Source organism: Amphiura filiformis, chromosome 13 (assembly GCF_039555335.1).
Source record: "Amphiura filiformis chromosome 13, Afil_fr2py, whole genome shotgun sequence".
Lineage (NCBI taxonomy): Eukaryota > Metazoa > Echinodermata > Ophiuroidea > Amphilepidida > Amphiuridae > Amphiura > Amphiura filiformis.
This window is the reverse complement of record NC_092640.1, coordinates 53,387,637-53,414,064: the sequence shown is the minus strand read 5'-3', so window position 1 is coordinate 53,414,064 and position 26,428 is coordinate 53,387,637. Positions and strand designations below refer to the sequence as shown.

General features: G+C 36.2%; 1 protein-coding gene across 1 annotated transcript in view; it reads right to left on the bottom strand.

Moving 5' to 3' along the window:
* Positions 1-846: 846 nt before the first annotated feature.
* Positions 847-26,428, bottom strand: part of LOC140168516 (eukaryotic translation initiation factor 3 subunit C-like) — a 154,732-nt gene continuing 129,150 nt past the window's right edge. Inside the window, 10 exon segments of the mRNA XM_072191919.1 lie at positions 847-1,642; positions 3,554-3,769; positions 3,904-3,978; positions 5,522-5,681; positions 6,315-6,402; positions 7,343-7,515; positions 7,518-7,654; positions 8,891-9,014; positions 11,782-11,811; positions 13,020-13,145. Coding sequence (XP_072048020.1) covers positions 1,617-1,642; positions 3,554-3,769; positions 3,904-3,978; positions 5,522-5,681; positions 6,315-6,402; positions 7,343-7,515; positions 7,518-7,654; positions 8,891-9,014; positions 11,782-11,811; positions 13,020-13,145 — 1,155 coding nt within the window. The 3' untranslated portion in view covers positions 847-1,616.

Genomic DNA, 26,428 nt, shown 5'->3' with positions numbered 1-26,428 from the left:
AGAAATATTCAGGCTAAGTCCAGTCATTTGGCCAAATTTACTGAATATCACTCAAGCCAGTTGCCTCATTTCACCTGAAGTCTCAACTTGTTACAACTCTAATATATATACCATTTTTCACTCACCCTGATGCGGCAGTGACGTCAATGCATTGAAGCAGCCTTTTTTGCTCACACATCTATGCGGCGTTTTTAAACGTGTATGTGTATACACAAGCGCTTTCAGCGAACGATAGTGATATGAGGCTGCGCACAATGAAATGCACATTGATGTCACTGCCACATCAGGGTGAAAAATGGCACAGTAAACTTATCTTGCTCACCTTTGCTTGCTTGACAAGGGTTAGTACCGTTATTTATTTTATGTATATTCATTATATTTTTTCCTAATGTCATTCACTATGAACTTGCCACATGCAATAGTCTTTACCTTAAATGTGCACTGGTTTTGGCAATTTCATGTATATCTTTCAAAACATCAGCTAGCAAAACTCTTAAGAATATGAGTGCTGTTTAAATAACGTAATTTTCATTACGGTCATTTTCAATAATGTACAGTATTAATTCCACTAAGCACCCGAGCCCCAGTAAGGGCATTCCTAGCAACTTATCAATGGATCATATAGGGAAATCCTGAAAGCCCACAAATAAGTAAACCTGTTGATTAATCATTGATGTGCTTATTTGAACAAATGAGGTGAATTTTTTTTGTTTTTATTAAATGCAGCAGGATTATTTGCTGGATATGATATGATCGTAATTTAAGCATGCAATATCATGGATGTAGCTCTCAAAGAAAAGCTCATTGAATCTTAATCGGGATTACATGCAGTAAGTATACATCACGTTTTGCCATAAAAAGAGAGAGAGAGAGCTAGAGAGATCGAGGAAAAAATATATCACATATGAAATGGAATCTTTAAATGTCATGATATCCTGAAAGAAGACTGATCAGTCCATGGGCTCTTTCTGGTGATCGACCATCGATGCTTGGCCGATCCTTATGAAATCTCAATTAACTGACTGTTGTTAATTGGATATCATTTAATCTTTGTAACATATCGATACATTTGACACACAATGATCTCAAGTATTGATAATCTGTGACTTCTCTCTAGTCCGAAGGGTCGCTAGTCCGAAAGGTGTCCAGTCCGAAGGTTCTCAAGTCCGAATATAGGATAAGGGTTAGAGTTAGGGTTTAGGGTTATGGTTTAGGTTATGGTTAGCGAGCCTTATTATATATTCGGAATAGAGAATCCGATATTTGGACTAGCGAACCTTTTTCAGAATTCGGACTAGCGAGTGGTAAATTACGTGTTCGGACTAGCGAACCTTCGGACTAAGGAGCCTTCGAACTAGGGAACCTTCAAACTAGAGAGTTGTCACCATTATAAATATGGCCACAACATCTGGGGTACTTAATTTGATAAACCATATGAGTGTGTAGGATGACGGCATCAGATATAGAAACGATGATAATGATGATGATGGATTGGACGATCACCCATACACCAAAAATGTAACATTTTTATACTGATGAGCAGATGAAGATGTACCATGACAACATGATGATGAGCTGGTCTGAATTTGGTCGCTGATGATTCAAATGGCGGATGGCTAGTACTGCTGCGGTCTTCTACGTCCTATTGTAAATAAGAAAGGGAGAAAAAAAAGATGCATGCATGATAGTGTTGCCCTTCAACAAATAGAAATAACCGTGGTGGTATGCATTTGGTTTAAGGTTGAATGACTAATTTGACTACAATTGTAGTCATGACTAATAGCTGTAGTCGCAACTTTCGGGCAAGGATGTAAATGGGTAACATATCCATTTCATGAAAATCCATCTGGTCCTTGGACATGCAGATTGCCACGGGCTTTAAGAGTGGTTTGTCCGGGGAATGCGCTGCAGGGTATCACCCCCTCCTAAAAAGGGTTTTTTTTTGTTCTTTTTAGGACGAATAATCATAATCCAATTCCGAAAATGGAAAAAAAAATGAAAAAAATAAAATAAAATGTTTTTTGTTTTTGTTTTTTACATTTCCGGATATTTTATTATGGCCACATTTTCGGAATTCTGGTAATTTGCGAAAGATTTACATCCCTGTTCGAGTATGACCTGGCAATAGCCCAATCTGTTGTCTTCTAAAAGCATAAATATTCATAAAAATACAGAGCTCTAAAATTACACTTGTTGTCCATTTACACTCTTGTCCATATCATGTATTTATTTGTGTTTTTGCGAAGTACATGTAAGTTAGCCTGAGCATTTTTCATCATCATAGTCACCACTATTTTAGCATCGTCTACTAAAAAACATGCAACCCTAATTAGAATTTGCCTAGCTGTCTTCAACCATCACCTTGTAAGATATTTCGAACCATTGTTTGCCACATGCATTTCAGCCCATAGAAAATATGAAAGAACAAAAAATACCACCCAGAAATGCAAGCATGGATGAATCATGATCAATGAAGGATTCATGATGGCCTTGATACTTTTGACTTAAAAGTTCACTACGCATTAAGTACACTTTAACACCATTGACTTGGGATTCCTCCGGTTAAAGCAGCACCAACATTGTAGTGAAAACAAAACTAAATTTCTTATACAATATGTGATACAGAAGACTATATCACACAGTCCTGTATGGTGTTATGAATTTTGACCTACATTGAGATACTTGAAAATCATCAGGACATAACTTAAAATAGAACTAAATATTACAATTTCATTAAGTTAACTGTATAACCTGGTTTACAATTTGTCAAAGGGGCTCCAATCAAATCCAATCAAATCAAATCAGGTTAATGACACATTACATTTCTCAGCAAGGAAAGGAATCATTTGCTATAAAATTGTGCATATGACCTTAAAGGCACTATCAATGGTTCCCATGAAAGTCTCAAACATTTGAAATTTGTAGGAATCGAGTCTTTAAAATTCTGCAGAGTAGGTATTTATTTCATATGAACAATCAACAGAGAGGATGAAAAAAGCAGTGCACTGAAGATGCACTGACTTCCAACATCGACTAAAATGACAAATTGTACGTATCCTCATTAGGTCATTTTCTGTCCAATCACTTGCTGAATATGTTAGCACACTTCTTACACAAATGTAATTTTTGATGGTTTTTTTTAGAATTTTGCATCTAGTGAATCACTGATAGCTTGGTCTACAAAATAAAACAACATGACTTGTTATCACAGAAGATATTTTACACTTCCCATAATGCATTTCTTCCATTTCAATTTTCTGCACTGATTTACTATCTAGAGCAACATGGGTTGATAGTGACAAAAAGTACCTCAATAAATAGAGCACATGCAGATGTTCCAAAATATGATTTATTTCTTGACTATCGACCCCAGTATATTCTCAACATGAAAACAAAGTAAAAGGAGTGCCATTTGATGTAATGAGGTAATGCATCATGCTGCAAAGGATTCTGGGAAGGGTAAGACATCTTCTCTGACTTATCTACTCCTTGTCAAAATACGAATCAGTCGTCATTCCCATGAACGGCTTAATTTTCACTCTTTTCTCTTTACCTCCATCCCTCCTATCATCTCCATCTCTCCTGCCGCGTCCACCGCCATCTCGTCCACCGCCGTAGCCACCTCTGTTACGGTTATCCCGGCGCGTCCACCGCCTTTGTCGGTCACGGTAGTTTCCACCGCCTTGTCGATCACGATAATTACCACCCTCACGACGATTGTAGCCACCACCTCTGCGGTCATCTCGACCACCTCTGTTGTCACGATCACCTGTGATGATGGAAGTTTAAAGAAACTTGATTAGTTATGCTAGTTATTATTAAATGTACATCCCGGAGGCATCATGTTTTCCTCTCTGGGTACCTAATTCTATTTATAGCCTCCATGGAACTGAATCAATATACCTTGTCTGTCGCGGTAGTTGCCACGGCCATAGCCACCTCTGCGGTCGTCTCGACCACCTCTGTTATCACGGTCACCTATAATGAAAGTTTGAAGAAATTGATTTATCATGATCAGGGATGTGCTTTAATGCCAGCCCAGCAGACAATGGCAGGTAAAGTGTTAATAACAAAAAAGTTTGTTTGCTCTAACCAGTTTTCGTATTTCTTTTAAAACTAAACGATCATATTTTGGTAAGTTTGGTATCCAATAGCTCACACTGTGTCTCGTAACTTTCAATTTTAATTACAAGACATAGAAAATGAAATCAGACCAACATATTACAAACAATATTAGCAAACAAACAATATTTTAAGGCCTTAATTACTTTGAAGTCAGGCTGTTAAAATTGCCAAATTACATGCTGAACTGTCTGGTAGCAATTCACAGACAGACCTGAAACTGAACATTTGTGAAAGAGGAAAATGCTTTAAAAAAAGAGGAAAATCATGCTAAAAAAGCTCAAATTGTGCTGAAAATAACAATAATACATAAATTTCAGGAATAAAAAAAGAGGAAATCAGCTAAAAAGAGGGAAAGTTTCAGGTCTGAATTTAACCTACCAAATGAATGGACAGGTGTAAGGTCCTGTCAGGCTAGTAACTTTCATGTTTACCTGTTCGTTTGGCTGGTGCCGCAAACAAGTTAAGGTACACCCCTGGTTATGTTCATTACAAAACATCCATCGTAATTGTTGTGTTTTGGACGTCGGGCTCAAAATACACAGGGACTATGAGCAACCTGCCCTAAATTTCAAAAAATATCCCCATGAAAATATTTGTTCATGGCAAACAAAGAAGGATAGAATTTCAAGCATGGTCACCCTGGTTCTTGTGTAAACTACAGGTGTTTCAACTAATATCATTCATGTTCATCGTGGAACACTTGGTACACATGCAGCCTCGCGGGCAACAACATGTATGTATGGCGCAGCTGGAACATTGCAAGAACTGACCAATTGCTTTCCTGGCCCGGATTACATGATCAAGTAGACCATGCATGACTCACACTGTGCGCACTAGATCGAGGGTTCAGTGCAACAAAGACTTATCTCCATAAGCTCTGGGTAATGCTATTCATAAGAACTATATTGCATGTATTCGCCGTAGATGTGACATAAATGATCGGATTAAACACCATAGCAATAGAGGAAAACAATTTTTAATAGATCACCATTCACTACATGCACTCATCACCTGTGTATGTCTGTAATCATAGATTGAATACAATATACCGCTCTTTTCAAAGATACTCATCTTACAGGTGCGAGCATAATAGAATCCCTGGTGCGAGTGATCAGCATTTCATTCTTTGACATCAATGCTTCAATGCATAGGTACCGGATCCGTACCAAGTGAACGTTGTAGTGCAGGACGATCTATTCAAAAATTGTTTTCCTCTATTGCTATGGTAGTTAATCCAATTATTATGTCACTTCTACAGTAAATACACAGCATTACCCAAAGGAGCTAATGGACTTAAGTCTTTGTTGCACTGAACCCTTGACATGTATGCAATGGGCATGTGTCCATGATGGCCACAAATTATGAAAAAGATCTGCAATACCTGAGAGTTTCCTACCTTTTTGATAACCTCCACCTCCTTGGCGGTACTCGAGTAGACGTTCATTGTTGTCAATGAGGTTGTTGACCTTGTCGGAGAGACGCAGCGCCAAATTCTGCAGTTGGGTCGGTTCGCATCGGTGCATTACAATGGTAGCAGCTGGTTCATCCCATGAAGCCTGCAGAAAGGGGAAAGGAAATGATGAAAAAGTTCAAATTTTCAAAAGGCTCTCTCAGAAATAGGTGATCTTGGTGTGACCTGATTCTTTTTAAGTGTTAATTTACAGGATACATTATATGAAACAAATATTTAACATTTTATTTGTACAGTGGAAAGAATATTTTCATGAGGCGAAATATCTGTTGTTATTAATTAAGTCTTGTTGAATAGAACCTCATGTAAATACACTTAATTACTGTATTACTAAATTTACTAAATATTCAGGATTTTATTTTACTACCATTTGATGAATCAATGGAGTTGCATCTACAGTGAGCCTGGTGTCGGGGTTAGCGATACAATGGGTCTTGGGATCATTTTTAAAAGTTTGTTTGGATATGCAAACCACGTACATGGACCAATTTTAATCGAGGCCTAGCTAAAACGAAAAGTGAATTCTGTACTATATAGACACTTAAACTTAAACAACTGCAGACACTGGACCTCATAATGTTTCTCTCAGACCCCACATTAGAGAGAATCAAGAGGGTTGGGAGTCCAGTGGACCACTTGATATTTCTCCTAGTGCTATCCAGTAATTACCAGTAATTATGCAATTAATGATTGGGATTTCATCACCTTTTTCACTTACCATTAATTCTTCGTTAATAATCATCTTGCTGATGATGCTATGTACCACAGTTCCCTCAAGCTCAAACATCTCAGACAGAGTAATCAAGCTGGGAAAATATCAAAAACACACAGATTTAATGGAATAAATAGGTTTCAACTTAATGTTTCGATACTGCAACCAGTGAAATACGCACTAAATTTGAGGTGAATCAAAGTTTAAGCAATCTTTTTGTGATGTTACATCCATTGCTTATTAGAAAAGAGATTGACACAATTATTGGAATAAATAGGTTGTGCACTATTCAATACTGCGACCAGTGAAATTTGCACCTGCGTCACTACCAAACTTGAGGTGAATCAAAGTTTAAGTAAGGCCAAAAAAAATTAAGGTTTGTCTGAAAGCTCACAAGTGGTTTGAAAACAAATGCGATTTTCTTTTTTTTTTCAGACTTGGTATTTTTATGGTATTTTGAGAAAAAAAAAAAATCAAATTTTCGTCGAATTTTTTTGAAATAAAAAAAAATTGCGCATTTCTTTTTTTTCAAATCGCGATTTTACAAATGCGCGTGCATGAGCTTTGAGACAAACCTTTTTTTTTTTTTGCCAATCTTTGAGTGACAACACATCCATTACTGGTTGGAAAAGTGATTGACTATATATCGATCAGAGGTCACTAGCATTTATACCCTATAACATTTTCCACCCTGACGTGACAGTGATGTCATTAGTGCACATTTCATTGGATACAGCTTCAAAGCATTAACGTTAGCTCATCATAAGCGCTGGCATGTACAGGCTTCAAGATGCGCATATAGATGTGTGTGCTTGAAACAGCTGCCTCATTGCGTTGATGCAAAGATCCTCTTTGGTTGACTAACTGCCAAATCAGGATGAAACATGGAATAGTGTCAAATTGATTTAAAAGCAACTTTGATGCTACATTGCATTACCAATCACTAGAGGTATTTATTCACTAGAGATTTTTTAATCTCGCGCTGCATTTGCTAGTACGATACGGGTATTACCTGTATCACAAATTTTTCTCACCTCATAGAATCATACACACTACCATAGGTGAAGAGATATGTACGTAAGCTTTCCTCCTGAATCTTCCTTACGATTAGATTCCGTACATGATCGCTCTCCTGGAACAGGTTCCACACTTTCACGTTCATCTTATCGTTGATCAGGAAATTCTTGCACGCTTTCCAGTCGCCGTATATCGCATGGCACGAGAGGCTGCCACGACATGCTCACGCATGCTTTCAGGTGGGCCTACAAGGGTTTGACGCTCGCTGAGACGCAGCTGGTGATGGAAGCTTTTGCTTATCATGCGACGACGGATATCAAAATGGTGAGCTGTAACAAACAACAATATGAATGAATAGAGAATAAACTGACTGAACAATGAATTAACAGTGAATATAATTCATTCTTAGGCTACACTCATACAAGCTTCAAATAAATTTTAAGCAAACACACTCCAGGACCATTTGGCACCTACTCATTTGAATTTGTTTTCCTGAACATAGTGCAATTTTTGCTAATGCCAGGACAAAATTCATACAGCTGGTAGAGTTACTTGCTTGTGTGCCAGAATAATTATGGTGTTATACAGTAAGCCAAAAATTAAGGTACCAGTTATGTTCACCCTGTATATCCTAAATAAAGACAAATATGTCAAAATTAAACCAAGCAGTCAATACCTGTACTCTTTAGCTCTGATTTAAGACCTTATATTTGTTGAAATTGGCTGGGAATTAAAGAAACGGTAACTAAAATCTAATGAAGAAACGAAATCAAAACTTGCACTTTTGTATCAACTTTTGTATTCTAATCAATGAAAGCACAACGCTGGTTTTAACGTGCTAATCAATGGAAGCATAGCGCTAGTTCTCTTGTTCATGAACGCTTTTGTGTACAAATCAATAGGGCATTTAATGCAGCAAACTGCAACTTTTACATTGGTATCTTCCTTGGGTTTTGGGATCGCTGTGTCTTTATTTCTTGAAAAATTTCAATGAACGAGGTCTTAAATTCGAGCTAAAAGATGCAGCCATTGGCTGCTGGTACCAATTATGACATATCTGTCTTTGTTTAGGATATACAGCAGGTGAACATAACTGGTACCTTAATTTGTTGGCTTACTGTATACTTGGGTCATCTCCAGTAAATTTATATATGACAATGGAGAATGAAGATTCGTTTTTAATCGGCTACATACGTTGACTTTTGTTATTTAAGATGACCTCTGTACAGCACGAGTGTTACTTTTTATTGAGTTTTGAGTTTTGATTTCGAGATCAAAATTCGAGTGAAAAAAAAGCAACACATAACACAACAAAACAAAAAAAACCAGAAAGAGCATGAAGTTAACAACTTTCTTTCATTGGGGTATTCCATTTGCAATCCAAACCCCCTGTGGAAGATTAGTAAAGTCTACCACAGAGGGAGTATGGGTTTCATATAGAATAGAAAACTGGGTAACTTCCATTTGAAACACTTCATCCAGTTGTGAAAGATATAGGTAAAGCCATATACCTGTTACTTTTCACAATGTCACTGTGAACTATTAGTTATAATTTAGATACTCACATGCCATGTAGGGTATTTCTAACAACATCGCTGACACCAGATAAACGCATTCCAGCAATTCCAGGTTGATATGCATGTGGAATGGCAACTGTCGGCTCTTCTCAATCTTCTCCTGTTTGGGGTCGGGATTTGTTATTTGGCTAGTTAGCATTTGGCTAGTTAAATTCAAAATCAATAGAGGGCGTCCTATTTTGGCTAGTTTAATGTTGGTCGCCCAGGCTAGTTAAAATTTTGTCCCTTAGGCTAGTTAAAATTTTGTCCCCTAGGCTAGTTAAAATTTTTCCCTTAGGCTAGTTAAAATTTTGTCCCCTAGGCTAGTTAAAATTTTTCCCTTAGGCTAGTTAAAATTTTGTCCCCTAGGCTAGTTAAAATTTTTCGCTTAGGCTAGTTAAATTTTTCCCCTTAGCCTAGTTAAAATTTAGTCCCTCAGGCTAGTTAAAATTTTGTCCCTCGGGCTAGTTAAATTTTAGTCTCTCAGGCTAGTTAAATCAGATGAACATTTATAAAATTGCTTTGTACCATCCATATAAAATTGAGTATGATAACACAAAAGCTGAGGTGAGCATGGTGAGGCCAGCATGGTCTTGTCACCATGATGATGGGATTTGCGGACTAAAAAGGAGGGAGGACTTGGGGAGTTATTCATTACTAGGAGTTACAGTGTCTGTCAAAATGATCTCATCTCCTGTGGCAAATTCATTAACCCCCATTCATTAAATATAGCTCAAAGTTGACCTCAAGTTGAAGAGTATGGGATTTTTTACCCAACAGACTCAAAGGTCATTGTATGCTGTACAAGTATATTGGGGTTAAAGAACAGAGCATGCATCCTGGTTTGACCATGGAAGTACTCTAGTACTTCCATGGTTTGACTTAGCTCATATGAATGTGATTTGTGATATATTTGTGGTATTAATTGTTTTAACAGCCCTGGCTGCTAAACCCTTGTCCCAAGGATGTCTGTGTTTATATTTATCATTTCAGCTTGTCATATTATGTCTCAAGACAGGAGATTTCTGATAGTGGAGGGGTATTGTGTTGAATGTTGGATCTGTAACCATGGTAACGGTGAACAGAAAATTTTGGAGTTAGTCAATTACCGACGTCAATTAGACATGAAATTGCAGATGTGTAAATTATTAGTCTGATATATATATTTCTTTTACACAAAATGTTAGGGCTGTGCAATAATTAAAGCCCCGGGAGAGTTTAAAGGGGGGGTGGCAAACTGATTTTCCTGGTTTTTTAAGTGTTTTTGTGTATTTGCCTAATTTTTGAAATGGTTTTTAGCGTATATCATTATCCGTTATGTTTCATAATAGTGTTTTACTTCTGTACATTATTTCTGTTTTCATTTTGGTATTTATTTTCCCATTTATTTTAGGATGGAAATCATTGCTTTGTACATGTATAATGTTTTTAACTATTTCTTTATTTATGCTAAATAATGCTATGTGTGTATTTTAAAGGTTTTGATTGTTTTTGTATTTCTTAAGGTTGGCTCTTCGTCCTTTAGTAAAGGTGCTTTATAAATGCCGTTAATAATAATAATAATGGGGGAAGCAATTTTTGGCAAGCCGAAGGAGTAGAGAGGAAACAATTTTAGCACACTTTCATGGGACACCTTTTAAATAAAAATGTTTCTAAACAGCTTATGAAAACAGTACAGACACGCTTGGGCTAAGAAAAATAAAAACATTTTTCTTGTCTGAGTTTTCAAAAAAAAAGGAGTAGGAACTTTTTCAGAGACCCCCTCCTCCGAATACTATAGTAATAAACTGAAATGCATAATTTCATCAAATTTGCATTATATAATTTGGTAGACCAATAACAATATCACTTAATAGGCCTAATAAAAGTATCTAAGAGGTGGAGGAGGGAGATGATGAAGAAGAAACAGAGTAAGATTATATATGTTTTCTTTATATGTCCACTAAAACAAAAGAAATTGAAATATGGATTAGCTTTTCTGTGTCCATGATTTCAACTTTCCACTGCCAATAATCCACAAAAAACCAATTTGAAACAACACAAATCCTGTGAGGTACTACTTCTAGCGAGGGTGATAAGACCTTGCAAAATTTCAAACATGCTCATCTATAGAACACATGTCTCTATTTGTAATGTTTGTAAGTTCTTTTAGTGACCTTTTAATGTGTTTAGGTGTAAAAACTCATTACCTCAAAACTTGAGGTCAAATTGTGAGTTATGCTTGTTACATGCAGGTTATCAAACTATGCACTTAAGACCATTTTGGGTTTATTTTTAGTGTTAGAGACTTTGAGCACTGAGCGTCCTTTGGTATACAGAAACTCATACTCCACAACTTGAGTTTGCATTTTAAGCAATTACTGTTGTATGAGGCTATTGAACTATGCCATTAAAAATGAGGCTGGTTTGGTTCCAAAGACTTGAAACAAGTCTAGCGCTTATCAAAGAAAACAAGTCTACACCATGACATTGGAAGTATAGGCATAAAAATCCAGTGCAACTCCTCAATCTTGGGAGCTCTACATAATTTACTCATTTTAGCCTGAGAATCTTTGGCATTGATGGACACAAAATTAACTAGCCTGGGGGCCAAAATTTAACTAGCTTGAGAGACCAAAATTTAACTAGCTTGAGAGACCAAAATTTAACTAGCTTGAGGGACAAAAATTTAACTAGCCTGAGCGACAAAATTTTAACTAGCCTAAGGGACAAAATTTTAACTAGCCTGAGGGACAAAATTTTAACTAGCCTGAGGGACAAATATTTAACTAGCCTAAGGGACAAAATTTTAACTAGCCTGGGTGACCAACATTTAACTAGCCAAAATAGGACGCCCTCTATTGATTTTGAATTTAACTAGCCAAATGCTAACTAGCCAAATAGTTATCCCCTTTGGGGTCCCTCTCTTGGTGGCGCTGCATTAGTAAACCCTGCCGACAAAATGCACACAAAAAATGAGTTAAATTATGATAAACCATTAAAATACAAGCCAGTTAAGTGCCTGTCACAAAAAGGAAGACCTTCTTTTCACAGCAATAACACCTGATTTAAATAACCTGTCATAATCAAATATACCGATTCAAATGTGCAGTCAAGTTCTAACAACTCGCAATTGAAATTCCCCTGGCCAAGGAACTTTTACTGCTTGCTGTTTCGGTTAGCCATATGAGAACTTGGGGAGCTGATCCTGGGTGTGATGGTTTATTATGGTATGTTAGGGTGTGAGCTCTTATTAGCCGCTTGTCCCCGATTGTTGCTAAATGCTTTATATGCAGTGTGCTTGTGAGGTTTATGCCTGTTCATAGTGCACTACAAATCATTTTTACATGAACATCAACTTACAGAAGTGGAGTAATTGAAAGCAACAAAAATCACCAACAATATCATAAAAACTGTACTTTAATGGTATTCAAAATATGCTATCAAATTTGCAAAATCTATTATCTGCTAGTGCAACATGCATAAGTTTGAATTTGAATGCTCCCAATTAGTATAAAATCAAAAGCGATGAGCGTTGCATGACTTTGATTGCTCAAAGCTTTTCAAAACGATACACTGCAACTGCAAGCAACAAAGTACAAATTCAGTATTTATATAATATTGGATGGGTTTGAGTGGGATACGAGAATATACCATTTTAGAGAAAAACAGTCACTAAAAATGGACCAAATTGCCAATATCAAAAAGTTAGGCATTTTAGACCTAAGTTATATAACTATGCTAATTTGTGTTTCTACTGTGAACAAATATACCAAAATATTAGGTGAACTTAAAATTAAGCTGAGCAAAATGTAGCTGATGAGATTTATAAATAGATCAACTAAGTCTTGATCACCATCCATTAATCGAAACGCGTCCTACAATAGTTTTCTAAATAGAGAAACTCGAGTGTCTTTTTTCCTGTACGGAATAAATGGCCTTATATATTTATTTATTTGTTATTTATTCAGGAAATCCATCAATACAAATGTACTGGTTTCCCTGGAAGACCTGATTATAATTATATATAATTTTGGCGCCAACTCAAATGTGAGTGCCTCTTCAGTATTAAAATATCTTGCACTGTATTACTGTGCAGTATTGAAAATTTGTGGTATAACTAAAAGCTTCAAATTATATAAAAATCCATTGTTCTCACCTGTGCAAGAAGTTCTTTGGCCCTGCCTCCACTCTGTATATCCAGCAATGCATTGTGGGCATCCTTGATGTTACCGTGGCGGAATGCACAAAGCCCAAGTTGCACCATGGTTCTATTATACAATATCTGTAAAAACAAAGAGATCAGTATAAGAATAGATGATGAATATTGATTACAATAGTAAACACATTTTGCCTATTTTGGAACTAACTAGCACTTTTTATCAATACCCCTGTGTCCCACAAATATTACCCTTTTTCTTCTTATTTTTCAAAGCAGTCTTTCTTTGACAACCACATCCAATAGGTGGGTGGGTCAGTTTTGATATAGCCCAAAACAAAACACATACTCTGTCAATGACTGTTAGCTTTGCAGTAAGTCTAAATTGTGCACACATCAAAGCATGGGAGAGGGACCTGTGAGTAAAACATTATTTTTCATTGGCTGAAGTACAAAAAAATTTCAAACTATCCTCACCAATAAATTTGGACCATATGAAATAGACCAATGTTTAAACAACATACAAATTTAAGACTTGTGGGAATTTAGCAGACTTTCCAAGTTTATGTTTAAATTTTATGTTCTCGCCTGTTCTCCCTATTTATGAAGACAAAACAGATATTATACTATTACCAGGTAGTCAAGTAGTCTAAAAATTGTGACTACCTAATATTCATGAAAGGTTTATATATAGTTGACTTAGTAGTGCAACCCCTTTGCGTGACTCACCTGAGTTGGAATATCCGAATATTGAATATTCTGTGGTTATATGAAATGAGAACTGAGAATTAAAGATGTACAAAGGACATACATGTAACACAATGTGATACACTGAACCCAATGTTAGACAACAATTATGAATATTGAGTTTTCCTTTCATTTTTTTACAGCAAAACCTGGCAAGTCACAACTACCTCTGAGAGGTTCTCCATCTGGTTCCCGCCGGCTGAGTATAGGTCTGTCATGACCCTTAGAAACATGAGAAAATTCAAGAATTTCAAGTGCAAAACAAAAAGATTCCAGGATAGCCCCATGCCATACATGGCTGACCTTTTAAACAAATAATTTGGTGTTTTTGAGTGCAATTGTATAATTGTATTTTTTCAACTCATTTTGCTGCCAGGTTTTTGAATATTATCTTGTTTTTGAATATTATATTGTGTTAATTTGGTTGACCCCCCTGTTATCAGGTATTCAAAGTTCAAACTTTTTAGCAGCTGGTCTGCTCAGTGCAATTTTGTCTGTGATAGCTATTTCATTTTCATTTTTATCTATTTTTTTCCCCAAATATTTAAATCCAATTTTCTTGCAAGCAGCTGGTCTGCTCATTATGTATCCCCCCTTCCAAATTTAGCCCCTTTTAAAACAGCTGGTCTGTTCTGTGTAATCCCCCATGGTCTAAATTTTTGTTTGGTATTATTAATTTGATGTTTTTTTTATATATATTTAAATGTTTCTTGTGTGCAATTATTCTAAATGTAATTTGATGTTTTTACAATTTCTAAATGTGTCTTTAAAATGTTATTTGATGTTTTTATACTATTTAAATCAAATTGTAAAATCCATGTAATTCAGCCATTTGGCTGCAATGTGTTTTAATAAATATACTATACTATACTATACTATACTATAAGGATGGAAACCTTACAGTGGACATTATGTCAGTGCTCGGATTGTGAATAGGGAGTTTTTGATTTCCATGACGGATGGTTCTGCGACAGTAGAACACCAAACATTGTCGTCATTGCCCAGACAGATGTCAGACTCTTCGCGTGTTGTAGAATTTGAACGACGATGCATTGCAAAGTCGACGACGATAACGTTTGGTGTTTAAACGTTGCATAACCATCCATTGTGGAAATCAAAAACTCCCTAATATCCAAACAGCTCCAGGACGGATTGTGACAGTAAAAGGTTAACACCCTACTCTTTTTTGAAACTGACTGTGAGCTACATATAAAGATATGACTCCTGTTACCCTATTGTAAATATACCAATGGGAGAGCAGAAGTCTGAATTTAATCTACAGATGTTGCCAATTACATTAAGTTTTTTTTTCCACGTCAATACCCCAGCAAGTTACCACCACCGAGGACTGAACCCGGGACCTCATGCACTAAAGGCATTGAAGTAATATATTAACTAATTAGGTCACAGCCTCAATACTTAGCATCAGTGCTGTACACAACAAAGAACAAAGAAGTTGTAGTAACCACTAATGCCTGGGGAACATGTCTAAGAAATATCAAGTTTTGTGATTTTAGTTTCCTTGATGATAATCGCCCGTATATGCTGGATGTTACACACGCGTTATGTGTCCAATTCAGTCAACATCGCTAAATTTATTTATTACAAAGTTGCAAAGGAATTAGGGAAGAGTAAGAAATCATCTCTGGGGAATTCCAATCATGTTTATTTTGAATCATTTTCATTACCAGTCACAAACACCAACAATGTATTTAGCCCAGGGGTATTTAGTATTGTAAATTAGTCTGCATGATTCATATGAGTAAATTGTTTGCTGTGGACAAAAATGCAAGGGGAATTTTTTATGACAGACAATTTTCAATGACAATATACATGAAGGCGGATATTCACAGACACCAACAATGTATGCGCCCCAGGGTATATAGTGGTGTGTTGTATTGGCAAAGAAGAACAAATGGCACAAAATGTTCACATCAACAGTAACATGGTTGAGTGACTGGGCAGACACAATCAAATACAATTACTGAATTGGTTACCAAACTCGTGATTTGGAAGACAAAATGGTGACTTTTAACGAGTTCCCTGTGACTTTTGACTATTTCCTGTCGCATGGAAACCCAAGGTATAGAAAAAAATTGGGTGACTTTTTGACATTGGCGTCCACGACATTCAGCAGCTTCCTATCCAATTAATAGAAACAAATGGTTAAGAAAATAATTGGGGCTACTTTTCGATGATTTGACCCACCGTTTGGGCTGTAGGTTTTGGCAACCCTGCACAAAAGGGGAAATAACAGAAAATAAGTGTATTTCTTTCGCAACTATTTATTAACTTAGTTCCTTGTTGGGTTCAATATGGATTCAGAAGCTTACATGTCTAGCTTTATTGATATCTAGCGTCATTTGATATATGGTGGAAAAATATGGCAGTACTCATGAACTAGTAGCAATAAGATAAATCCAAAAGCAAATTGTCAGTTAACTAGTGAACATATTTTCATGAAGCATTATTGGATTCAACTTCAGAAGTTAGCTCTCGACAGGTGTCAAAAATAGGCGCTCTTAATGACACGCTGTTGAACACTGGAAGTTTGTATTGTTAACAGCCATTGGTTGTTGTAACATTAATACTTGATACTGACTTTATTGGATAAAGTCATCGAATAGAGAAGGAAAGTTATTGACATTCTTGGACTACGACTAAGGACTTTGTTCCATATTATTTAACAAAGTTCTTGCAGATGATTCTTGCAGCAAGAACTTCACTAAAACAATATTAACCTGATAGGGGGCATATGTAACTAGATTTGCACAATTTCCATTAGCACAGAACTATTGCAGAGGAGATTCGTAGCAGTGAAGACAATTATAAATAATAACCTGTGACTTACATGATTACATCAACACAAGAAATTTGATGATTGAAGCTGTGAATTCAAGTGAACATGGCAGGGGATTGCAACCAACATAGGTACATCTTTGCCTCCAGACTTGCCTGTGTGTTTGTGTTACTTCAGTTAATGTGGTGTGGACAAAATGAGGTTTGGGCATATGCTGGGTAAGTCAACAAAATTACTTAAGGTTATACAATGGATTTTTCAAGGCTTGATTCCAGAGGGGTGTAAGTTAATAATAGAAACAGCCATGCAGAAAAGAATGAACTCAAGCGCATTTAGTGTATCAATTCACATGCACTAGGACCATGAACCTATGAAATCATCCTATGTTGCAGGGATAGGGAGGGGGCAACCATGATAGGGGGCTGATGGGGGGGGGGGGGGCAGCTATTTTTGAGGAAATTTTCCTATGGAATTTTTTTAATTATCCTTGGATGATATAAAAAGAAAAAAAAATCAATGCTGCTATAGGCTATAAAAGGCTTAGTACACTGATTATAACTACAACAATAACTACAACAACAATAACTAACAACCAATATTTTGTAAATCATAGGCCTATACGCATATATAGGCCGTACCTATTAGACTACAAATTCCTGCATTATATAATGAAAAAATGGTCAAAAACAATCAATCACTGCAGTCAGAAAGAAAGAAACGAACAAAAAGAAGACAGAAAAGTGAGAATAAATAGAAAATTATGGAATTGGACCACAGAGGGACTCGAACCCATACCAAAGTTTTCCAGCTCAAAACTATTACATGGTTTGGAGTAGAGGTCTGTTTCAAGAAATCCAATTTGAAGGCCAACCATAACATCCAGAAATGAAATGGAGTTGCAAGATCGTTCAGCCGTAGAATTTGATGGCCAGATGTCTTGTGTTGCAATGAGTGATGAAATTGTCAAGTAGTTCTTCTCCATGTGTCCAAATCAAGAATACATCATCGATGTACCTCAGCCAAATAAGAGGCTTTTTGGTAGCAACAGAGAGGAAGTTCTCCTCTAAGCGACCCATAAACAAACAAGTCCCAGAAGAAGCCATGCGGGTGCCAATGGCAGTGCCAAGAACCTGGATATGTTTTCCAGCAAGTTCAAAGTCATTTTGAGTAAGTGTGAGCTCTGAATTGTTATTCGACCAACATGATTGATCTCATTACTTGCAAGAAGTGTGGGCAACATAGAGACAAATTTCATAGTACTAGTCCAATAAAACAGCAGTTATACTGTGGACATTTCGAAATCTGTCAGATTTCCACAGTAAGTCCACAGTGCTGTTTTATTGGATTAGAACTATGAAATTTGTCTCTATCTTCGATAACAGTCCTGATGAACATGTTCAGTAGTGTAGGCGACAGTATGTTGGTGAGACCAAGCGTGCCTTGAAGACAAGATTGTTGGAGCATTGTGGTGACACAAAACACAACAGAGATAAAGCGGTGGCCAGGCACTTCAACAAACCAAACCACACTTTGATGACAGTGCTGTTTTATTGGATTAGAACTATGAAATTTGTCTCTATCTTCGATAACAGTCCTGATGAACATGTTCAGTAGTGTAGGCAACAGTATGTTGGTGAGACCAAGTGTGCCTTGAAGTGTGCCATTGTGGTGACACAAAACACAACAGAGATAAACCGGTGGCCAGGCACTTCAACAAACCACACCACACTTGTGATGACATACTGATAATGGTCATTGACAGACCCAGTAGCACTAACTATTTTCACAGACTGGCTCTAGAGTCTAAATGGATTGAAATATTACAAACTTCTGCTCCTTTGGGTATGAATGTTAAAGGTCATCGTTGATTTTTTCTCCTTTGGTCAGTTTTTCTGGTCCTCCCTTATTGTTTTTCTTTCATCATTTGTTTGTTGCAAAATGGGACCACCTTGGTATCTCTATCTCTGTACAGTTTTGGGTGTCCGATGGTACCATCAGTTGTCCATTTTTTGTTAGGCTTTTGGGTTTTCAAAATTTTCCCTTCCTTTATATTTTGTTGTTTTATTTATCTTATACTATAATGGCTGACTGACCATAGATTTGTTTTCCCCTTTTTGACCTGGTTCGCCTTTTATATGAGGGTCATTCAAAAAGTTCTACCTCCATCATCACATCTCTGTTTTCTTACTTGCCAGGCAATTGAAATTACCCACTATTAATACACTCTTAAAACTATGCTACAAAATAAAAGTTATTTGATGAAAATGTGATTTTTGGTTGTAAAGATATGTTGGTTAAAGCGAATTGATGATTTATTTATTTATTTCTTATTTAACCTGGGGTGACCAATCAATGCACTGGCACTGTTCTCCCTTGGTTCCCAGGTGGAGGTAGAACTTTTTGAATGACCCTCGTACTTGCACATGTCTGTTTTTCTCACCTCATTGATTTTCTTATTATTCTAATTTCTTTTCATTCTATACTATACTTGTCACTTTCTTCTGCTGTCTTTCTCATTAAATCACTTGCAGTGCTAGTTGCACCGCTACTTGTCTTACCTTGTAAAGGGAATGTTTTAATGTTTCCGAAACGTCGGTTGTTTTGTCTTTTTAACCCTCAATTTTGGATCTTGTTGTACATATTAAACAGTTTTTTTAAAAACTGTTAAACATTTAATGCCTAATTAGTATTAATGAGACACCCAAAATAATTTCAGATTGATTATTTCAGTTTTTAACCCTTCCAAAAGATGGAAGATTAAAGAGTCATGGGAGAAAAGGGAGGAAATAATGCTGATAATTACTATGCAAATTTTACATGCTTTTATATTTCAGAAATGAAACCATTCTCTGTACCAATCTGACCCAAATAGACCTGACCCAAGTTTCATCAGTACTCATCAATGCACAAGTGTCAGATCCATGCAACATAACGGTGACAGCTCCATCAGAGACAGGTTTACAACTGGACATCATACAATCATCTAACTGGAAACCGAACAACTACTTGTACATCATCAAGACAGATGAGCAGGAGGAATGTTGGGGTGACAAAGAGCTTGTAGCATTCTACAAGACAACCAACACCTTGCAGCATCAGATTCACTAGTAAGAACTTTGTGATTAATGTTAGGACATCTACTGTGATGAACATATCAATGAATTCAATGAAGGATGAAAGCATATATAAGAACCAATCAGATGAACTTGATTATGAACACTCTTGGTGTAACAAGAATAGCTATGATTACTGTGATATGTTAGAAAGTTATGATAGTGTATTCATTATAAGCCCATATAATATATCTTTTGATCAAGTTTTGGCCAACAATAATGATTTGAGCAAGAGTTACAATGATTTCAATTCATTAAGTTCTATACCTGACTATGTCTATATTGCAGAAATGCCTACCCTTCCTTCTCAATGCCAAAGCAACCTTTACCATAAAAAGATTGAAATCAGTTGTCCATCAACATCTACAAACACAAGCACATTTTTGATATATGAACAACATGACCCATATGTTCCAAGTGCATTGAATGTCTCAAGGAGAAATGTGGTTCACATTTCTTCTGGAGCATTTGAAAATCTGCCCTCAATCCGATACCTACTTCTCTCATATAACAAGATCAAAACATTTGATGGGGTATTTCACGGTCTTGATACATTGCTAATACTTGACCTCTCTGGGAATAAAATAGAAACTTTACCAGGTGGTGTGTTTTTAAGTCTTCAATCACTGCAGCAACTCTATTTAGGAAGAAATATTCTATCTGGGTTGACTCCACCCATATTTGACGATCTTGGCAATTTGACAGTGTTAGATCTGAGTGAGAATCTACTTACTGAGCTTGATGTCAACCTATTTCAAGGCTTACATAGACTCTCCTTCTTAGCACTGTATACAAATCAACTAAGAGAATTAAAACCTGGCATATTTAATAGTCTTGGCAAATTGACTGAATTATGGGTGTATGAGAATCAACTGACAGAACTTGATGTCAGCCTTTTCCAAGATTTGCATAAATTGTCTATCTTACAGTTGCATACAAACCAACTAAGAAAATTAAAACCTGGCATATTTGATAGCCTTGGCAATTTGACAGAATTATGGCTGTATGAGAATCAGTTGACAGAACTCGATATCAACCTTTTCAAGGTTTGCATAAATTGTCTATCTTAGTATTGCGGACAAACCAACTAACAGAATTAAAACCTGGCATATTTGATAGTCTTGGCAATTTGACTGAATTATGGCTGTATGAGAATCAGTTGACAGAACTTGATGTCAGTCTTTTCCAAGGTTTGCATAAACTGTCCATCTTAGCACTGCATACAAACCAACTAAGAGAATTAAAACCTGGCATATTTGATAGTCTTGGCGATTTGACAGAATTATTGCTGTATGAGAATCATCTGAAAGAACTTGATATCAGTCTTTTCCAAGGTTTGCATAAATTGTCTATCTTAGAGCTGCATACAAACCAACTAAGAGAATTAAAACCTGGCATATTTGATAGTCTTGGCAATTTGACAGAATTATGGCTGTATGAGAATCATCTGACAGAACTTGATATCAGCCTTTTCCAAGGTTTGCATAAACTGTCCATCTTAGCACTGCATACAAACCAACTAAGAGAATTAAAACCTGGCATATTTGATAGTCTTGGCAATTTGACACACATATGGCTGTATGAGAATCAACTGACAGAACTTAATGTTGGCCTTTTCCAAGGTTTGCATAAATTGTCTATCTTATCATTGTATAAAAATCAACTAAGAGAATTAAAACTGGGCATATTTGATAGTCTTGGCAATTTGACAGAATTATTGCTGTATGAGAATCAACTGACAGAACTTAATGTCACCCTTTTCCAAAGTTTACATAAACTGTCAATCTTATCACTGCATGTAAACCAACTAATAGAATTAAAACCTGGCATATTTGATAGTCTTGGAAATTTGACTGAATTAGGCCTGAATGAGAATCAACTGACAGAACTTGATGTCGGCCTTTTTCAAGGTTTGCATAAATTGTCCAGATTAGTATTGCAAACAAACCAACTCCGAGAATTAAAACCTGGCATATTTGATAGTCTTGGAAATTTGACTGAATTAGGCCTGAATGAGAATCAACTGACAGAACTTGATGTCGGCCTTTTTCAAGGTTTGCATAAATTGTCTATCTTAGTATTGCGGACAAACCAACTAACAGAATTAAAACCTGGCATATTTGATAGTCTTGGCAATTTGACTGAATTATGGCTGTATGAGAATCAGTTGACAGAACTTGATGTCAGCCTTTTCCAAGGTTTACATAAATTGTCTATCTTAGTATTGCGGACAAACCAACTAAGAGAATTAAAACCTGGCATATTTGATAGTCTTGGCAATTTGACTGTATTAGGACTGTATGACAATCAACTGAAAGAATTTGATATCAGTCTTTTCCAAGGTTTGCATAAACTGTCCATCTTAGCACTGCATAAAAACCAACTAAGAGAATTAAAACCTGGCATATTTGATAGTCTTGGCGATTTGACAGAATTATTGCTGTATGAGAATCATCTGAAAGAACTTGATATCAGTCTTTTCCAAGGTTTGCATAAATTGTCTATCTTAGAGCTGCATACAAACCAACTAAGAGAATTAAAACCTGGCATATTTGATAGTCTTGGCAATTTGACAGAATTATGGCTGTTTGAGAATCATCTGACAGAACTTGATATCAGCCTTTTCCAAGGTTTGCATAAACTGTCCATCTTAGCACTGCATACAAACCAACTAAGAGAATTAAAACCTGGCATATTTGATAGTCTTGGCAATTTGACACACATATGGCTGTATGAGAATCAACTGACAGAACTTAATGTTGGCCTTTTCCAAGGTTTGCATAAATTGTCTATCTTATCATTGTATAAAAATCAACTAAGAGAATTAAAACTGGGCATATTTGATAGTCTTGGCAATTTGACAGAATTATTGCTGTATGAGAATCAACTGACAGAACTTAATGTCACCCTTTTCCAAAGTTTACATAAACTGTCAATCTTATCACTGCATGTAAACCAACTAATAGAATTAAAACCTGGCATATTTGATAGTCTTGGAAATTTGACTGAATTAGGCCTGAATGAGAATCAACTGACAGAACTTGATGTCGGCCTTTTCAAGGTTTGCATAAATTGTCCAGATTAGTATTGCAAACAAACCAACTCCGAGAATTAAAACCTGGCATATTTGATAGTCTTGGAAATTTGACTGAATTAGAGCTGAATGAGAATCAACTGACAGAACTTGATGTCGGCCTTTTTCAAGGTTTGCATAAATTGTCCAGATTAGTATTGCGAACAAACCAACTCCGAGAATTAAAACCTGGCATATTTGATGGTCTTGGCAATCTGACAGAATTAGCGCTGTATGATAATCAGCTGACAGAACTTGATGTCAGTCTTTTCCAAGGTTTGCACAAATTGTCTATCTTAACATTGCAAACAAACAAATTGAGAGAATTAAAATCTGGCATATTTGATAGCCTTGGTAATTTGACAAAATTAGGCCTGTATGAGAATCAACTGACAGAACTTGATGTCAGCCTTTTCCTAGGTTTGCACAAATTGTCTATCTTAGGATTGCATATAAACCAACTAAGAACGATTGAACTTGGTACATTTATTGATCTACCACAGTTGGTTATCCTTGCTCTCAATGATAATTTAATTACTATGCTTGATTCTGGATTGTTTTCCTCATTAATAGAATTGCAAAGGCTGGAACTGAACAATAACAATCTGAAAACAATACAATCTGGAGTATTCAAGTCTCTAGGCAACTTGTCACATTTGTGGCTTCATGAAAATAAGTTGACTTGGTTCAGCAAAGATATGTTCTGGGGATTATCCAATCTGGAGTATCTTAACTTAAATGGAAATAAATTAACACATCTTGACTCTTTCTCATTTAAACATTTAATTAGCTTACTCTGGCTAGACTGCATAAATAACAAACTTGTGTATGTCCACCAAGATGCCTTCATTCACATGTCTAACTTGGAACTTATTGACCTCAGATTAAATCCTCTTGGAAAGTTAACACATGATTCCTTGAGTGAACTAGGAAATAACACAATAATATCAGTTGATTCTCCAGCAGTTTGTAAGTGTATCATTCATCATGATAGAGGCCCTCTGTGTGCTGCAGAGGAAGATTTGTCTCCATACTTGTCATGTGAACCACTGCTATATAGGGAAGTGATCAGGCTCACAGTATGGCTAATCGCTTTGTGCACAATAGTTTCAAATACAGTAGTTCTAATATGGGGATGTATGCAGCTAAGAAATACAAAACAGGATGAAATAAAACAAAATTACTCATTGTTAATCTGGCTGGTGCAGACCTTCTCATGGGATTCTATTTACTGATTCTTGCTGTTGTTGATAAACAGTATGGGACATATTTTCCATTACATGCTGAAAAGTGGAGGATGAGTTCACTCTGTAAAGTTGCTGCTGTGTTATCTGTTTTATCAAGTGAAGCATCTTTATTCTTCTTGACACTGATTAGTTTTGATAGGTTCTGGGTATTTCAAAATTTCAGATTAAACAGGCAAGGTTTGCTACCTACTCGCATATCCAGGATAATTGCAACCATGGCAATTTGGGCAATAGCGATTATACTGAGTACTATACCATTAGGTTTAGGTGATGAAGACTTTGAGTTCTCTCAAGTTTGTATTGGGTTACCATTGGCAAGACCTATCAAGTTTTACACAGAAAGACATCCTGTCAACATTTCGTTGACTGACCCTGACAGAGTACGCAATGCTTCATTTCAAACCCTGCATCCAACTGGAACCTCTCGTGCGCCACCCTACTCCATCAGTTTATTTCTTGGGATCAACTTTTTTTTTGTTGCATCAGTATAGCAATTTGTTACATTTCTACATTTTTTATTGTTATATACACTCGTAGTGTAGCTAATTTCAGAATGAGTGTCTTTCGTTGGAGGAGCGAAGTGAGAATGACTTTGAAAATGGGAATCATCATTCTTACAGATCTCACATGCTGGTTGCCGATAATAATCCTGGGAATTCTTGTCCAAACAGAGCATGCAAAATTGTCCCCAACAGCATATGCATGGGTCATAGCATTTGCCTTACCAATCAATTCAGCAGTGAATCCATTTTGTATGCAATCGGCCAGATAGTGTCAAATCATTTAGATAGTAGAGAGAGAAATAAAAGAAGTACACAAACTGTTGCAATTGCAGAAACAAGGGTTTAAGCCACGATTGAAGAAGAAAAATAAAATGTAGCACAATATTACTAAGTCAGTATTGGATTCAAGCCCCCTCTGACATAGACAGGTATATCCAGTTTGTGTGATGTAATAAATTAATAGGTATACCTACCGAACACCTAACAATAGGTTAAGGTTTACCTTCGGGCTAGATGTTCCTACCCCAGTGACAGAGCCACAGAAGTAACTTGAGACAACAATAGCATACTGTGTAGCATATAAATAGTCATTTTTGATGGGGCTTATATGCACCCTACCAAAGAAAATGAGGGGAATTTCACATTTGCCAAAGTTCTTTTTCAAGTAATGAGCTCATTTATCATTCAATTGCAAATGTTCTTTACTGTTTAAACCCAATATTGTCATGTCAACTACTGTTAAAGTGGAAACTTTTACACTAAAATTATTTTGCGTTTTTCACGTTCCAAGCAGCTACGGCAAAAATAATTAAATAATAAAAGTGATTATATTTGTTTTAACTATTGGTCAATATATGGAAGCTTAGAGTAATGAATTTAAAAACAAGTGAAACTTCAAACTTGGCAAAAAAACAAAAACAAATACACATTCCGCATTAGGTTTTCAATTTCTCAGAAGCTTTGGGACCGTTTTAATTAAGGTGGCCTAACTAGTTTTGTAATTCAATATATAGGTAATGTAATCATTGTAGTGTTGTTGTATCATATTATTATTATATTACATTAGTAGCCTTTTATGTAGTGTTCAATATATTTCAAGTACAATGCATTTAGTCAAACTCATGTGTCACTTGAGTTAATTACGAGGGGGTATCAAAAAGTTTTAGAAATCGCCTAGAAGTGAAAGAGCTATATCAATGAAATTTTGTCAGTGCAATCGCTGGTCCTTATGTACACTATGGTGCAAAAATAGTCCCATAAGTATGTTTACTTTTTTTACAGGAGCTAGATGTCACCACCTGCCTGTGTAACCGCATAACCAGCAAAATGGAGAAAATTGAGGCATGCAGCATGATTAAGTTCCATTTTAAGGGTTACAGTGCCCAGAAAATCTGTGATGAAATAAAATTCCTTTTCCAAAAAGCGACAGTGACATATCACAATCACCACCGAAGATAACTTTCATTGCATCATCAATTTTCTAGGCACTGCAACCCTTCAAAAGCAGGATCTTAATAATGCTGCTTGCCTCAATTTTCTCAATCTTGCAGTTTATGCGCAGTAACTGGGGCAGCGGGTTATTGGCATCTAGTGCCACCTGTAAAAAAAGTAAACATACCTATGAGACCATTTTTTGGACCATAATGTACATAAGGACCAGCGATTGCACTGACAAAATTTCATTGATATAGCTCTTTCACTTCTGGGCGATTTCTAAAACTTTTTGATACCCCCTCGTATGTGTAACTTGTATTGTAATGTCATTCAATTATGAGTGCATTATAGTAATGTAGCCATTGCAGTGTCAATATATGTGACACGATCAAGGGAAATGAGTCGGATGTCGCTAATATTGATTTTGAGATATTGGCAAAGAAAGTGTTAAAATTCTTTTGTTTTATATTGTTTTTAGCAATTGATAAGTTG